Source organism: Camelus dromedarius, chromosome 16 (genome assembly GCF_036321535.1).
Source record: "Camelus dromedarius isolate mCamDro1 chromosome 16, mCamDro1.pat, whole genome shotgun sequence".
NCBI lineage: Eukaryota > Metazoa > Chordata > Mammalia > Artiodactyla > Camelidae > Camelus > Camelus dromedarius.
In genome coordinates this window covers 45,356,073-45,371,917 of record NC_087451.1, presented here as the reverse complement: position 1 = coordinate 45,371,917, position 15,845 = coordinate 45,356,073, and the positions used below count along the sequence as shown (strand labels likewise).

The 15,845-nt window shown below is 53.7% G+C and overlaps 1 protein-coding gene across 4 annotated transcripts in view; it reads right to left on the bottom strand.

Annotated features, from left to right (window-relative positions):
* Nucleotides 1-131: 131 nt before the first annotated feature.
* The window catches only part of SMG6 (SMG6 nonsense mediated mRNA decay factor), a 191,540-nt gene continuing 175,826 nt past the window's right edge, over nt 132-15,845 (bottom strand). For all 4 annotated transcript variants that reach the window (XM_064495819.1, XM_031468542.2, XM_031468539.2 and 1 more), the window contains 4 exons: nt 8,809-8,962; nt 5,582-5,793; nt 5,049-5,130; nt 132-1,898 (listed from right to left, as the gene is read on the bottom strand). In XM_064495819.1, coding sequence (XP_064351889.1) covers nt 1,768-1,898; nt 5,049-5,130; nt 5,582-5,793; nt 8,809-8,962 — 579 coding nt within the window. In that variant the 3' untranslated portion in view covers nt 132-1,767. The remainder of the gene's footprint in view (nt 1,899-5,048; nt 5,131-5,581; nt 5,794-8,808; nt 8,963-15,845) is intronic.

Genomic DNA, 15,845 nt, shown 5'->3' with positions numbered 1-15,845 from the left:
TCCGCCCTGCACAAGAAGCTGGGTGGGCCCCACCTGGGTGGGTGCAGGGGCCAGAAGCAGTGCCCTTATACAGGTGCAGAGGCTTGGACCTTCCCTCCTCAGTCCCAGAGACAGATCAGCGAGAGGTCAGGTATGTTTCATAACTAAAAATTTATTACGGAAACAAAACCAGTGCCGCAAATGGGACAGGAAGGAGAGATGGGGTCTCCCACCCACCCAGTCATCAGCCCTCATCCAGGGGAGAGGATCTCAAAGAAGCCGGGGACCCTAGACCCCAGAGCCCAGTCTTCTGAGGCCCTGGGGGACTCATACCCCGAGATGGGCCATGGCTCTCTTGCACAGTTCCCTGTCCTTCTGGCGTATCTTGGGCCTCAGGGAGGGTACAGCCTTGCATCTTCTGGGCAGGCTGTATATGTATAGTCAGACGGGGGGTTCTGGGGGATTCCCCCACTGGTCCCATCAAAACTGACTCCTGGCTCCTGGCTCCTCCAAACCCTGTCTTCCTGTAAGTCCCCCTCATCCCTGTCCCTGGGTTGGGAGAATGCATTCCTAGTAGGAAGCCTCCTGATCGAGGCTGTGAACACAGGTGCCAGCTAAAGAGGCAACAAAAAACTCCAAGGCCAAAGGGCCCCTGTGTCAAGTTCTTCGGGGCAAAGCTAGAAACAGGGTGCAAACTCCAGGCTAGGCAATGCTCCTCTCAGGCACTGGCCCACCCTACCCTCAGGCTGGGTTCGACAAGCCTCCTGAAGTTTCTCAGAGCACTGGGGCCTGAGAAAGAAGGTCAGAGGCAGGAAAGCTTTATTAGGTTCCTGCCATAGGTGCTGGAGGAGGAAGATTCCAGGAGAGAACCCCCATGGCAAGGAACTGAGGGGGCCAGGAAGTGAGAGGGATCAATGAGAAAGGGAAGGAGGGTGAGGAGGATGAGTCAAGAGGGGGAGGGGGAATTGAGAAGAGTCTGATGAAATTTTGTGAAGCGGGAATTAGAGCAGAAGGCAGGCTGATGAGGGGAGAGGGAGCAGGCAAAGGCCACTCAGGAAGCACGGGCCTGAGGGCAGATGTCCCTTCCCTACAGACCTATGACCAACTGAGGGGAAAACAAGTGGCAAAGTATGATGGACCCAGATTGGTAAGGACAGGAAGAAAAATAGCAGGATGGGTGTGCGTTTGGGGTGGGGTAGGGTAGAAGAGGTGGGGCCTGGGGCTGCTGTTCAGGACACAGTGTCTAGAACCCAACTGGGGTCCACAGGGGAATCCAGGCCTCAGGGAGAGAGACACACCCTGGGCACTCTCTTCATGGCAAGACCAAAGCCTCCTGGACACATTCAGGTCAGGGGTTCTGAAGATTAAAGGGACCCGTGATTTCACCTGCATCTGATGGAAACTCACCCCTGTGCCCCATCTCCAGCTGAGAAAGTAGCTGAGTCCCTGGGCTAAGTTCTTCCTCCAGCCCTTGAACTGGACAGGGGGAGGGAGAAAGGCTGAGACGGGTGGTCTATCTGGCTCGCCCACCTGCTGACACTGTAGCCAGCCACCGCCTTGCTAAATCCTGGCAGCCCAGGAGGGTCCCTGCAGCTTCTTCCAGACCCTTGGGAGGGGCTCTGTGAGGAGCAGCTCCCCCACAGCACGGCCACGGCGTGGGTTGGAAGAGGATGGTTTATTATCTGGGTGGATTGGTGGCTCAGGCACGTGGGCATCTTCTGTGCTACACTGGGTGCCTGGTGGCCTCTCAGAAATGGTTCCGGGGGGGTGGGCCCCGCTGAGGAGCCCTCAGCCCACCTGGGCCCACGTGAGGAAGGCCGGGATGTCCCGCACGGGCACGTTCCTGGTCAGCGCCTTCACGCGCAGGTTCCGGTCATCCGTCAGCAGCACCACCTCCCGCAGTAGCCGGATTGGCTCCTCTGTTGGCATGAGAGAGCAGAGGGACTTCACTGAGGGCAGGAGGCAGAGGCACTGGCTGCCTCTCCTCCGCTGGAGGGGAAAGCGGTCCTGGGGGGGGGGGGGTCAATGCTAGCCATTTCTAGGTCCTTTCCCTCTTGTAGTCAGTCAGCCAAGGGTGCCCCTCCCCTGCTGGCTTAGGGAGCGCTGTGACGGCTGGGGCTGGCCTTGTGCTCTGCACTCCTGCCTCCAGCACAGGGTTGTGCTTCTTCCTGCCCGGAGAGTTGCCCAGCCCACCAGCCTCTGCAGAGCCCTCTCTCCGGACTCTGAGCTAAGGGAGCAGAAGCAGCCCTTCTCCTTCTGACCGCATGGTGGTCTGGGACTCTCCTTTTGCACGTCCCCTCAAGGCCAGCAGGTTAATGCTTTAGGTATGCAGAGGGAGAAAACTCCAGATGGAATACAAAGTGTATGCACGGCTCCCAAGATCTGAGGAGGGGGGTTAGCTCAGGGAGTTCCAAGGAGAGGGGCTGGCAGAGCACAGCCAAGGTAGCCCTGAGGCTAGAGCCAAAAGATTCCCTCTATTAAATAAAAGTAATCCACGTCTATGGTAAAAACCTCTGAAGTACAGAAAAAGGAAAGGTAGAGTTGGATCATCCTCCCTGTTCTCTCCCTCACGTGTGTCTGTCTTGTTTCCCAGGGTGGAGCTCTGTATGTTTCCAAATTTCTTTATGCACATTTACAAGCATAAATACTTGTTATATAAGCTTTCCTCTCTGTAACATTACAATCATTGTAGCCGTAAGAACTTCATTCAAATTTTAAAGATTTTAAAGCTCTTTCTATATCAGTACAAACAGTCTTCATTCTTTTTGGATGACTTTTTTAGCAGGATGTCTTCCCCCACCACTTTCCCCCTAATTCCCTAACCTGTTAATAATGTATCAGGGAGAACTTAAGCTGGGGCTAAGTACTCACACAAGTGACATCCCCACCCCTGCTAAGGCCCCTTGGGTGGCAGGTCCACTCCTCAGTCCCAGGCTGGGTGTTTCCTGACGGAGGTCCAGCAGACAGTGAGGCACAGGAAACATCCTCCAGGGCTTACTGACTGCAGGGGCTGGCGGGGCTGGCGGGGCTGGGGGACTGCAGATGTCCATGTCGGACCTGAGCAGTTTCAGGCTTGCCAGCTCCAGGCAGGGAGGCTGAGAACTGGCCGACAGACTTGGGAGGAGTTTGGGGGAAGAGGGAGGGAGAGGCTCCTGGGGTTGATGGTGGTGAGAGAAGGGGAGAGGCAGAAGGAGGGTGTGGTGGTAGATGAGGGGCTGTGGCCAACCAAGAGGGAGAGGAAGGCGGCCTTGGGTAGGAGATGCTCTGAGACGGCTTAACTGCTTGGACCTGGCCCCTCCGGATTGTGTGGGGTGGGGCGGGGTGACGTGCAGAGCTGTGTGGGGCTCCTGCCTGAGTCTGTCTGCAGCCCCACCGTTCCTGCCCTAGGACTCGGACCAGGCGAGTCCCGGGCCTTAGGTCAGCCAACCAAGGCCCGGCATTGCTGGCAGGGGTCTGCAGGGGTTTCTGTGGATACTTTGAGACATTTTTAACAATAAACATCCTCTGTTTCGACACTGGTAACTTCACTTTGTTAGAAACCAGAGACTGTCATCTTGTCAGGCCCCATCCGCCATAATCCACATGATTTTAAAATTCAACATCGTTTACACATAAACATTTGGTGATGGTTTCTCTGTGAATCTGACAAGTTAATCTGCTAAGAATTCACACTGACAAATGGGGTTTGATTACACCAGCCGTTGCTGATGTAATTCTGATAGGGGCGGGTCCCAGGATGGCAATGGGTTCCTGGAGGCTGTTTGGGGTAAAGGGGGGGTGGGGAGACTAGTAGGGTCAAAGCCAAAATGTGTCTCTGCTAAGAAAGAAACAGCTCTGAGGCTGGGTGGGGCCACAGCAGTATCTGAACCGTACTTCCCAACAAGGCCTTCTGCAGTCCTGCCTACCTCTCCCTCAGAAGGTGCCCCTCTAGGAAGCTGCCTGGGAGCAGAGCCCAACCTCCTCTGTTCAGCTCGGCCAGGACTCCTTTTTACCACCTGAATGTTCCAGATCTGGCCCTAAGGGACACTACACGCAAGCTACATGGCAGGACCTCGCTGAAGAGCAGCAGCTGTGGGCTCATTGCCAGCCTCAGGTACAGAGACTTGGGCAGGAGTGAGGTGCCGCAGTGATTGGGTGGGAGGAGAGCTGGAGAGAAGATAATCCCCAGGCTGGCCTGGAAGCCAGGGCTGGGAAAATGAGTACAGGAGAGAGATGGGTGACAACAACTAAGAGAAAATGACAAGAGGCTACAAATATGCAGACAGAGACCAAATGGTGAGAATTATCAGCTCTGCAGATGACCCTGAGCTAGGAGGACCTAGGATTTCCTTCCAAAAGAAGAAATGTCTTGGGAGCCACGAGTGGAAAACTCCTGAGCCTCGCTGACTCTGAGGAGAGAGTTCTGGGTTGAGGGTGAGGTGCTCAAGCACCTGGAAGACAGCCTCTGGCGCCAAGACGGGATTCTGCTCACCAAAAGGGTCTGGAAAACTGGGCTGAGGGCTCAGTCCTCAAGCTCTCACCTGCCTCCAAAGTGCTATGTCACACAACCAGAGAGACAGGAAGAAAAGGCCCACCCCTGGCCTAACACAGGGTAAACAGTCATGGATGAGCTGAGAGGCTGAGCATGGCCAAGAACAGGGAGGTGGGCCCCAGGGACCACTGGGGACTGTCCTCAGAGCTGCAGAGGGCTGGGCTCAGGAGACCATGGCCAGAATAAGCTACACTGAATCATTAAGACATTCTTGCTGTCAGAAAACTCACTGAGGACCCAAGAAAGGAAATGGATGCACACGGAGTGGGAAAGCTCACTGCCTAGAGCCTGGCTTCCTGGGCTGGGCCCATTCCTAGTTGGCCCAGGGTCCACCTCGGTGTTGGGGAGCTGTGACAGCGATGTCTGACTTCTAGGAAGCCAGGAGACTGGGCTGGTCTCAGGTTTGCATGAGGCCTGATCCCTGATCCCTTAAACTTCCCAAGCTGGAGTCAGCAAAGGGACACTTCCCCAGGGTTGAGGACAGTAGATCAAAGTAGGGAGAGGAAGGGATGGTCCCGAGGCAGAGGCAAAGTTGTACCTTTGTTGGTGGGCATGAAGTCCTTAGCCTTGTCTTTGCAGTAGTGGAGGCAGCAGGAGAGGATCAGGTCATCGTTGTTACCCTGGAGGAAGACAGGGTAAGTACCACTGGGCAGGAGCGGGCGCCATGCAGAGCAGGCACAGGTGTGTTCTGCCTCTGGGGTCCTGGGGAAGGTCATATCCCAATGTCCCTCCCATGCATGCCCTGGCCCTGCTTGGCCAGGTCCAACTGCACCAAGAGTGATCTGGGGAACAAGGAACTCCCCCTCCTGGGCCTCAATGGTGGCTGCGCCCTTGGCAGCTCACTGGCCTTCCTTTAGTCCCTCCCTCCTGGAGACCCTGTTCTTTTCTTGGGGGGGGGGGGGACGAGGATTAAGTTTTTATTTATTTATTTTTAGAGGAGGTACTGGGGATTGAACCCAGGACTTTGTGCATGCTAAGCATGTGTTCTACCACTTGAGCTAGACCCTCCCCCACCTGGGACCCTGTTCTGAAAGCTGGCTGCAGGCGCTCCCTTTTTGCCATGGGTCTCACCAGCTGGCCAGTGATGTCCTCACTGCGGAAGGCAATGGATTCGAGTTCATTGCCACGGCTGGTCAGGGCCCGTAGGCAAGAGTCCCGACTCTCGAATCGCCGCTCGAGGAACTCAATGGACTTCCGGGCCTTTTCCTGCACCACACGGGCATAGCCCCCAGCCCGGTGATCTGTCTCCTGCCCCTTGGCCAGGCCGTCCAGCTCGTTGATCACTGATGAGACACAGTCCCGCAAGGAATCAGCCTCAGCAGTCAGCAATTACGTCTGCCTTCACCATAGGCCTCACTTTCAGCCAGCCCCTTCCCAGACCACAGAAGCCACCCTACCCCTCAGGAGTCCTCCAATGAAACTTGGGGACCCTGGGGGGCAAGAAGTGCCCCAGACTTTACACAATGTTCTATCCTCTTCCTGCCTCTTCCCCTGGGCTCCACCCTCCTCCTGGGAGGAACTTACAGGGGTTTTCTGGAGCTGTTGTTTTCAGAGGAAGAAACCTGGCCCCTCTACTGCATTCCTTAGTTACAGGATCAAATTGAGAGGGTCTCTCAGGAAAGGCAAGAGTATGTAGCAGCTAGAGTGAAAGAGGCGCTCTCCCTCATCTGCGTGGGCCCTCACCCACAGCAGTCCAGGAGGGGCCCAGCTCCCTGCTCACCCCCAGTGGAGTGCAGGGAGGTCAGCAGGTGGGAAGTGGTGGTCGCAGCCTCACTTACAAGGACCCTGCTATTCCCCCAAACCATACCCGTGGCATGTCTACCTCCTCTGATACTGCACGTGTGTGTGCGCACGCGCGTGTGTGTGTGTGTGTGTGTGTGTGTGTGTGTGTGTGTGTGTGTGTGTGTGTGTGTGTGTGTGTGTGTGTGTGTGTGTGTGTGTCTGCCTGCCTGCCTGCCTATGTGTCTGGGACACGGCTTCATTTTCTGGTGAAGATTCTTTCCAAAATTCCAGCCAAAAGCCTGAGGTCAAGTGGGAAATATGCACTCCTTGGGGGCTCCGGGAGAGTTTGGGGTCTGAGGCCTCTCCTCTGTGCAGTGATTCATGGCTTGGGGAGCCGGCGTGAGCATGCTGTTCCATGGTGAGCCTGGCACTCACTGTCTGGGTATTCAGAGACACTTTCTGGAAAGGGCCCGTGTGGGAATACACACACACACACACACACACACACAAACCCCCCATGCTTTCAGCAACCTGAGGCTGCAGTGTCCATACAATGTATGGCCGAGGTTGGGGAGTAGTGGTGGATGGGTGGATGGTACAGCAAACAGAACATCAAACATGAAAACTGGTATTCTATCCCAAAATCTGCTTTCCTGCTTCCAAACTAAACAGGCTTCAAAGGGGAAGCTTGTTTGTGCTTCTGCACCAGGCGGGGCTTCTCCATGCTGGGGTCAGGCCTAAGGAGCACGGAGCAGGTTAAAGAGCACAAGAAACAATCAGGGAAGGCTGTCGGCTTAACTCTTCATGCTCTGGGCGAGAGTCCACTGAGGGCGCCTCACTGAACAGGAGCCTCCTCTGCAGCCCCTGAGAGTCAGGGCCCTGCCCAACTGAGGACACTTCAGAGAGACTGGCTTGGAAGCTATGACAGAGTTGGTATCTCCCAACACCCCTGGGGGTTGTCTATTTATTCTGTACATAGCTTCTCCTCTGGGTGTTTGCACATATTTGCTTCTTCCCGACTGAATCTGGCTTCCCCACTGAACTATAAGCTCTTCAAGGCCCAGGGCTGCAGATCTGCCTTTCCCTGGATCCCATGGGAACAAGGAGACTGAACACATGGCAGGAGAACAATCAGTGCTGGTGACCAAGAACTCTGCCAGCCTGGGATGCTGTCTGAGGCTCCTTCCAAGACTTAGGGTACTCCTGAGATGTCAGCAACCTCTCTCAGTTATACCATTTCCTGACCATCCAGCAAAAAAGTGACCAATTTGCTTTCTACCCCCTGAAAATCTCCTGGGTAGGAAAGCATAGTCACCCAGTGAGGGCAGAGGGGTAGTTGCAATAACCCGATGGTCTTGCTCTGCCTTGGGGGGACAAGCTGCTCTACTTTTGAATAACAGAAAACCTTCCCTTGGGTCTAAGGGCCTGGGTTTAAGAGGTTCTGGCCAGGCCACATGGGGAGGGGGAAGGAAGACAGGGAGGGTGGAGGCGGGACAGGGCTGCTTCAGTGCCAACATTCTCAGGTGGTGCTAACGTGTTTCCCACAACCCCCCAGGGTTCTCTAGCCTCTGCAGGGGCGGATGTTTCCTGCCCTTTGTTTCCACCCTCATCTGGCACTAAGACACTAGGGACTGGGAGGGAAGGCCCAATGGAACATCTTGGCATGGATGTCAGAGGTGGCTTGGCAGGCAGACTGCCAGTCTGGCAGCTTTTCCAGAGAACAGGGCTCCCAAACTTGCTCCAAGTAGCCGCTGATAAGGGGACATTAATAAGCCTGGGCTTCCCAATCATCTCCCAGACCCTCTCCCTCCACAGGATAGCCATCAGATATTAGCTGTATCCGTTACATTAGACAGGAGCCCAGAGCCCAAAGCCCATCCTGAGGCTGACCCACCACAGGGTTCCAAGAACCAGGGGTGCCTTAGACAGTCCCCTGGAGACAGCCCAGCTGTCTGGCCTGAGGGTGGAAGCAAGCTAGCTGGGTCCTGAGATGCTGATCCTGTACAGCACCAATGACCAGACAGTGGTAAGGGCCCAAGTGGCAGGAATCCACAGGCTTGAGCCAAGGGCTTGATCTGGAGGGTTTCCATCAGCCTGGCCTTAGGGTGACACTGGCCAGAAGAATGCTACCTCGAACCAACAGAATGATCATGAAAAGCTACAAGACAATCAGACCAAAAGCATCTAACCACTTCAAAATCCTCCCAGCCTCCCTGCCAGACCACCCAGCAGCACTGCCGTTATCTGCCAGGGCTGAGTGTTTACCAATAACGGGAACCAGCTTTGCTGTTTTACTGCAAGCTTTATAAGGATAAAAACAAGGGCTGGGCTCATGCAGCCTCTGGTTGCTGGGACACAGGAGTCCATTTGCTCAAGCAGTTTAAGCCATGGATCAGCCATAATAATTTGAACTGCTTTGATTATTAAACAATTTTCCTTGCCCCACGCATTCCCTACTTCCCTGCAAATCCTGTCTTACACACACACAGGGTTCTGCCTGCCTGGCCACCAGGCTGTGGGGCATGTGTGCAAAGCGGGTGGCTGCGCACGTGCAGGGCTGCTCAGGCCTGACTCACCGATGAGGGGCACCACCAGGATGTACTTCCTGCTCTCCAGCAGCCGTGCCAGACTGGCCAGGTGGTCGATGAAGCCGTTGGTGTCTGGTACAAGGAACAAGGGTCTGATCTCGAGCTCCATCTGCCTCATCTGACTCTGGTCCTCCAGGACAGCCTAAGGGACACAGAACAGCGAGTGAGCCACAGAGTGAACAGGCAAGTGGTGGGCGAGCCAGGGCTCTGACTCCACCGTGTGTCAGCATCCTGCCTCCGAACCTCTTCCCCTCTAGAGGGACAGCCAGCCCCTGCTGGGCCTGAGGGACAGGCCCAAGGGATGGGGAGAGCACTGCAGTGAAAGGCAACATAGACCAAATGGCCTGGGGAACAGGGCAAGACTGAACCCTGCGTAGGACTGAGATGGGACCCTGATGGCATTAAAAATAACAGATCTCTGAAAGTAAGACCTTGGGCTAAAAATCAACAAGGGAGAGTTAGGTTCCTTGGATTTGAAAGTGGTTTCACATATTATCTAGGCAGCATATACAGGGAGTATTTCTCAATCTGGACACTTTATACATACACATATATCCCACATAATTTATCTCAATTACTTCACTGTGTGGTTTAAAAAAAAAAAAAGGACAAACTCAAAGTCTATACAGAAAAGGTGATGCTGACAATTCCTAATTAACACCAAAGCCTCCTGCGGTGGCATATCCCTAACCCTAAACCAATGTGCAGGTCTGTGAAGAATGTCACCCAGACTGGTGAGAATCACCAGCATCTTTCCCCGACCAGCAGTGCTCCCTGAACAGCAGTCTCTGGGTTCTACATGTGCTCCTTTGCCATGACTCTGTACAATCTATACTCTTATTTACCTGATGTTTTCCTTTAAACTGACTTTAAGTCAACTGATTTTTTTTGGCTCAGCAAATAATATCCATGATATTGGGAGTTTGACAGCCTAGGCATATGTTTACCACCACAAGCTGAATTTCTACAGTAAAGAGTCAGCAAATCAAAACTGCAATGAGGTATCACCTCACACCAGTCAGGATGGCCACTGTCAAAAAGTCTACAAATAATAAATGCTGGAGAAGGTATGGAGAAAAGGGAACCCTCCTACACTGTTGGTGGGAATGTAAATTGGTGCAGTCATTGTGGAGGACAGTATGGAGGTTCCTTAAAAAACTAAAAATAGACTTACCCTAGGATCCAGCAATCCCCTTCCTAGTCACATACCCAGAAAACATGAAAAGTCTAATTCGAAAAGATACACGCAGCCAATGTTCACAATCGCACTATTTACAATAGCCAAAACATGGAAGCAACCTAAAGTGTCCATCAACAGATGAATGGATAAAGAAGCTGTGGTATACACACACACACACACACAATGTATGGTATACATGTATACATATACAACGGAATATTACTCAAGTCATAAAAAGAATGAAATACTGCCACTTGCAGCAGCATGGATGGACCTAGAGATTACCATACTAAATGAAGTAAGTCAGACAGAGCAAGAAATATGTTATATGGTATCACTTATATGTGAAATCTAAAAAAAAATAATATAAATGAATTTACTTACAAAACAGAAATAGACTCAGACATAGAGAACAAATTTATGGTTACCAAAGGGGAAAGAGGTGGAGGGGAGGGATAAATTAGCAGTACGGGATTAACAGATACACAGTACTATAAGTAAAACAGATAAACAACAGGGATTTACTGTACAGCACAGGAAATTATACTCAGTATCTTATAAAAACCTATAATGGAAAAGAACCTGGAAAAGAATACACACATGCATATATGCGTGGATCGGAAGGCACGTGGCCTACTGCTTGTTAGTCTTACAGATGTTCACATCTTTCAGGGAAGCTCCAAGCACATCTACAGATGTGTAAAAGCCCAATTTCCTCAAGTCTGACAGAATCTTGCATGGCAGCGGCCCTTCGCAATCAGCTCTGGGTATGTCTGTCACTACAGAACGTGGTCACTATTGTGCTGCTTCCTCCTCTGGCGACCATGGCCAAGAAGCGAACTGATTTGCAGGCAACTGCCCAGACAGCGTGCTCCCTGTGTACGGAGCTGGAGGGTACCAAAACGAACCTGGCAGGGGCCTGGCGAGTAGGGCCCAGCCCTGTCCTGTCCTCTCATGGCCTCCTGCCACATACCAGCTTGCAGGGACACAGGCACAGGGTAGGGGAACAGATGTGCGTGCCAACTGAGATGGGGCCCACAGGCTGGGCCCTGGCCACTAACAGTCAGTGAGAAAGGTGCTCAGGTTTCACTGGCAATGACAGTAAAACTGAAAGGGCCTGCCTCTGAACGCTGGGGGTGGCTCCTCTGTGACCTGCCGGGGACCTCTCCCTATGAGTAAGTCGTTGCTGCCACTGCCACCACAGCTGCTGGAAGGCACAGGGCGCTGGCAGGCATGAGAAGTGAGCGCGGCTGAGGGGCGCAGCCTGCTGAAGGCTTCCTCCAGTTCTCACCTCACTGAGGGGAAGCACCACTGCTGGCCACCCTCCCAGAGGCCATGGGTCCCTCCTCGTGGGGCTGCTGACTAGAGGGTGACACAAATTCCACCAAACTCAGCTTGGAGCACTTTTAAAAAATTCTCTTTTTATTGAGAGATAATTGGGACGTAATGCCATGTACTGGCTCGGGCATTCTGAGAGAACAGGAAATGGTCCCCACTCAGCTTTAGTGAGCCCGCTCGTCCTCCTCCTCACACAGCCGGGGCATCAGCATGCCTGCTGCTCAGTTTCCCAGGTCTCGGCATTCTCTATCTGGCCTTGGCACTGCCAGGACGTTTCTTTTGGTGTCAGAGCCCCGAAGCTCTGTCCTTGCGGATGAGAAGGGGCAGGACAAGCCCTGGCACTGGGGGGAGGAGGGCAGCGGGGGCATGGCCCGAGCACTTAGCTCTGCCACCGCCCCACTGTTTGTCTGCCTCCAGAAGTGACCCTCCAGTCCTAAGGCTGACTCTGAGGAAGTGGAACTGGCTGCCCTTTCTACCCTGTGGGAACATGAGCTCCTAAGACCTCATACCATCCTTCCTCTGGAGCTGGCAGGGGGCAAGAGGGCCCTGAAGCCAGGAGGCCAAGGGAGGCAGGGGGCTGAGCCTACTTGGTGTTTTGATGACAGGACGGAAGAAAACTCTAGGCTCAAGGTCCAGGGAAGCTGTAACTGTCTGAGTTCTTTGAGCTCTGGCTCAGGGCCAGGAAGGTGAACAGAGGCCACAGCCTCTTAGGGAGGTGGCGGCTGGTTGGGTCCCCAGGGGTGGGTGGGGTGAAGCTGCTTGAGGGTGGTCAGAGCCGTGCTGCCACCATCCGGTCCCAGGGACACCCGCAGACAACTTCCCTGAACCTGGCTCTGCCCAGTGAGTCACCACACAACTGCTTCCTGTTCCCCACATGCCCTCCCAGGGGCTCAGGAGATTAAATGAAGCTGCTCCCCCTTCTCTTGGGGTACCAGTGGCCCTCTAGGGGGATCACACCTGGGTCATGAGACTGAGTCAGTCCCCTTCAAAAGAACAGCAGACGAGGAATGACTGGGAGTCCACAGGCCCTTGTCTGTGGGTGTCTGTGTTTCCGGCCCTCTTGAGTGGCGCTGTGTGTGTGTGTGTGTGTGTGTGTGTGTGTGTTCAGCATTTGCCCTCCCAACTTTTCCAGATTTTACCCGTCAGATTCCTGGCAGCTGTGCACGGCGCCTGTGCCGGCCGTCACGTCCCATTCTGATCTCTGGGTCGCACGGTGAGAGAAGGACACAGGATGCGCAGGGAGTGAAAAAGTGATGTCGCTGGGGAGAGTGCCAAGTCCCCACTCACAGCCATGGGACGCTTGGGGAGAAGAGGGAAGCATGCTGCTGTGGAGTTCAGAGGCCGGTAGTGAGATTTATTTTTGTTTGTATGAGCAAAAAGCTGCAGAAGCCTCTGGTGGGGGTGAGGGGGGCGCAACTGGAATGCTGTGATTCAGACAGACTGGCCCTGGCCTGGAGTCAAGTGTGCTGACCCGGAAGAAGAGTTCCATAGGAACCCTTCTCACTGCAGCTAAGGCTGGACCACAGTGGCCCTTGGTCAGTGAGCTGGGAATCCAAGGAAAGCACAGACATGCTGAATCAGACCAGCAGCAATAAGGACCATAAAGCCATGAAGTGTGGTAGAGAAAAAGAACTTCATTCTGTTTCTGGAAGGTGCTGAGTAACCAGCTTTCTCTGAAATACGGGGCATCCTTGAGCAAGCTGGTGGGGAACTGGGACAGAGATAATCCACAGTCACATCTGACGAGGAAGCCAACAGGCCTGGGTCCCCAGGAAGGGCCCTTTCACAGGTTAAGTTCCTTCTTCTAGATGCTGGGGGTGATTTGGGGATGCTGACCCTCTTGGAAATTGAGACACTGAGAATTACAAATAAAGGTAATGTAGTCAGCCTGCACAGGAGCTGTGGAGCTTGAAAAACCCAGATCACAAAGCAGAGCCAGATCAGGAGGAGGCCTTCTGAGGTCTTCCTTCTGCTTAAGGCTCCACAGGGAGTGTGGCTGCTTTCTTCCCCGCACAGGGTGATGGAATCATCTATCCCTGGGCCTCTCTGGCCATAGCGATGTCTCCACCAGACATGAGAAGCTCTGTAACACAGAAGTTTCCAAGCTCACCTTGCATGTTGAAGTATCTAGCAAACTGCCTGATACACATATTAGTAACTTAACAAACATCAGTTTCCTTTCTTCCTGCCCAACTCCATTTTTCATCTTCTACTAGGGAGCAGAGCTGGAGATGGGGAGGGGTGAGGCAGCAGACTACCGATTTCTATTATAAGACTCATGGTACTCCTAGTGTTTTTTTTTTCTTTAACTATGTGGAAGTATTTTTCTTAAATGAAAAATGGAAAAATGGGAAAGAAATATAAAATAGAAATAGTTGGTGAGATCACAGTGCAGGCAAGCAGTTCCTTCTTGAGCTGCAGAAACCAAAGGGCGCAGATTCTGCATTTGCTGTAGAAAGCAGACAGTCACCAGTCTCTGTTAGCACCTTCATCTGGGATGGGCTGCTCATCACAGGAAGTCTCTGCTTAGGATCCCTTCTCTGGATATCCAACATCAGTACACCACAGAGCTTAACAAATACTTGCTGCTGTCTTTTTCAAAGTTGTGATTATGAATGACTTGCTTGCTACTTCTTGCTGCCCTTTTCTGATGGAGAGGGAGTGGCAGGACTATGCATGGCACCACTGAGCTTGCTCCAAGCAGCAGCCTGAGGATGCTCCAGCCAAAAGCCTGACACTTCTGCAGGAGGACAGGACCGTGTAAATGCTGCTGGAGCCAAGGAGGTGAGAGTGGCTGGGGCAAACCAGAGGCCCAGCACTACAGTTTGCGGAGAAGCTGGAGCGGGCTCCAGAATGGGCTCGAGCGAACAGGGCTACTGCCCGGCGCTGCAGGCTGATGTACTTTCCTGCCCTGGCGTGAACGTGCCCCTGGCCTGGTAGTGCGCTGGCTCCCACCCTGCCTCCGACAGCTAGGAGCCAGGGCTGAGTGTCTGCCTTCCGCTAGACTCCATACAGGTGTGGGGGGCTCTGTGCACACCCCATTGTTCCACAGCACTCCCCCCTCCGCCCCACAGCTGGGTGGCAGTGTGAATGGGCTGCAGCTATATTTAGAGTAAAACTCCTGGGGCCACCACAAAGGAGTGACTGCATCTTCAGGAGGGTGGGTGGGCGGGAAGGGGATAGGGGAGCGAAGCTATTTTCAGAACACATGTCATTGCTGGCTACAGAGCAAGACTGTGGCCATAATGCCGAAGGAAACAATAGCTGTGGCCAGAGGAAGAGCCTGTTATGTTTCAGGTGGGATGTTTGCAACTGCTCAGGAAACCTGACCCCGCCCGACAGAAGCACAAATCACAGCAAAGCCTCGTGGAGGCAGAGAGGAGGCGGGGGATTCACAGCGCCAGGGCCAGTGTGAGGTGCCAAGAGGCCACACCTCAAGCCTGGAGGAGGATTTTCAGTGACTGCTCTGCCCTGGGGGCCTGGTTAGGAATGAAATACTTCTGACCAATTTCCCAGACAAATCATGTACCCTGCTCTGGTCTCTGGACACCTCCCAAGAATGGCAATGGGAACGAAAAGAACTCGGGCGGAAAGCAAGGTGGGCACAACCAACGCAAAAGGAGGAGCTGTCTCAGGCTACAGGCAAGACCTGGGCTGAGCCAGAGAGTGTGGCCTCAAAACCCTGGGTGGGCGGACTTGGCCCCCAGTATCCAGGGGCCTGCCTGGGCGCCGAGGCTCCAGCTGCACAGGCTCCGAGAGCTGCCCACACCCCTTTTCTGACCTCCAGTCGGCCCCACTCACCAGCCTCTGTGCAACGCCGGAAGCAGGGAGGGACAGGCTGCAGAGGGAGGCCAGGCCTTACCTCCCCCATCCCCACAGATGAGCTTAGGCCCAGGGGTCTAGGTGGGAGCAGGGAAGAGGGGGTGTGGCTACGGCCCCAGATCTCAGTTGGACTTTACAGCCAGCATGGGGGCCAGGAGGATTTTTTTCAACCCCATCTTCATATCCCCTTCCCCAAACATGTGTGGTTCCTGTTTTGCTGCATCTGTAAAAGGCACTGGGAGCTGGGGACTTGCCTTACACCTCTCGGTTAACACCCCTGGAGACTGATGGAGTTCAGAGCAGTGTAATTTACAGCCCATCTCTCCGATCTTAATTCACCCGATGCTCTTCTCTTCCTTATTGTATTAGTGTGACCCAGGTACCTGCCAACAATAATGGCCATTCTAGCTAGGAGCCTCTCCCCTACTCCCAGGACAATTTATACCTTTTCCTTGGGATTTTCCCCCCTTAAATTAAACAAAAAGAGGAAAAATAAGAAAAGGTTAACATGGGTTTGGAGCGCTGCAGCCCCGTGGTTCTGGGCAGGGAGCCAATGGCCCGAGGGCACACACATGTGTGTGCTCTCCCAGAAGGGCCTTCACCGGCCCTGTTTTACAGCCACCTCGGCACAGACTCCAGGGTTCACGCATATGGCCAGACAGATGTGTCTGGCTTACGTTCAAGG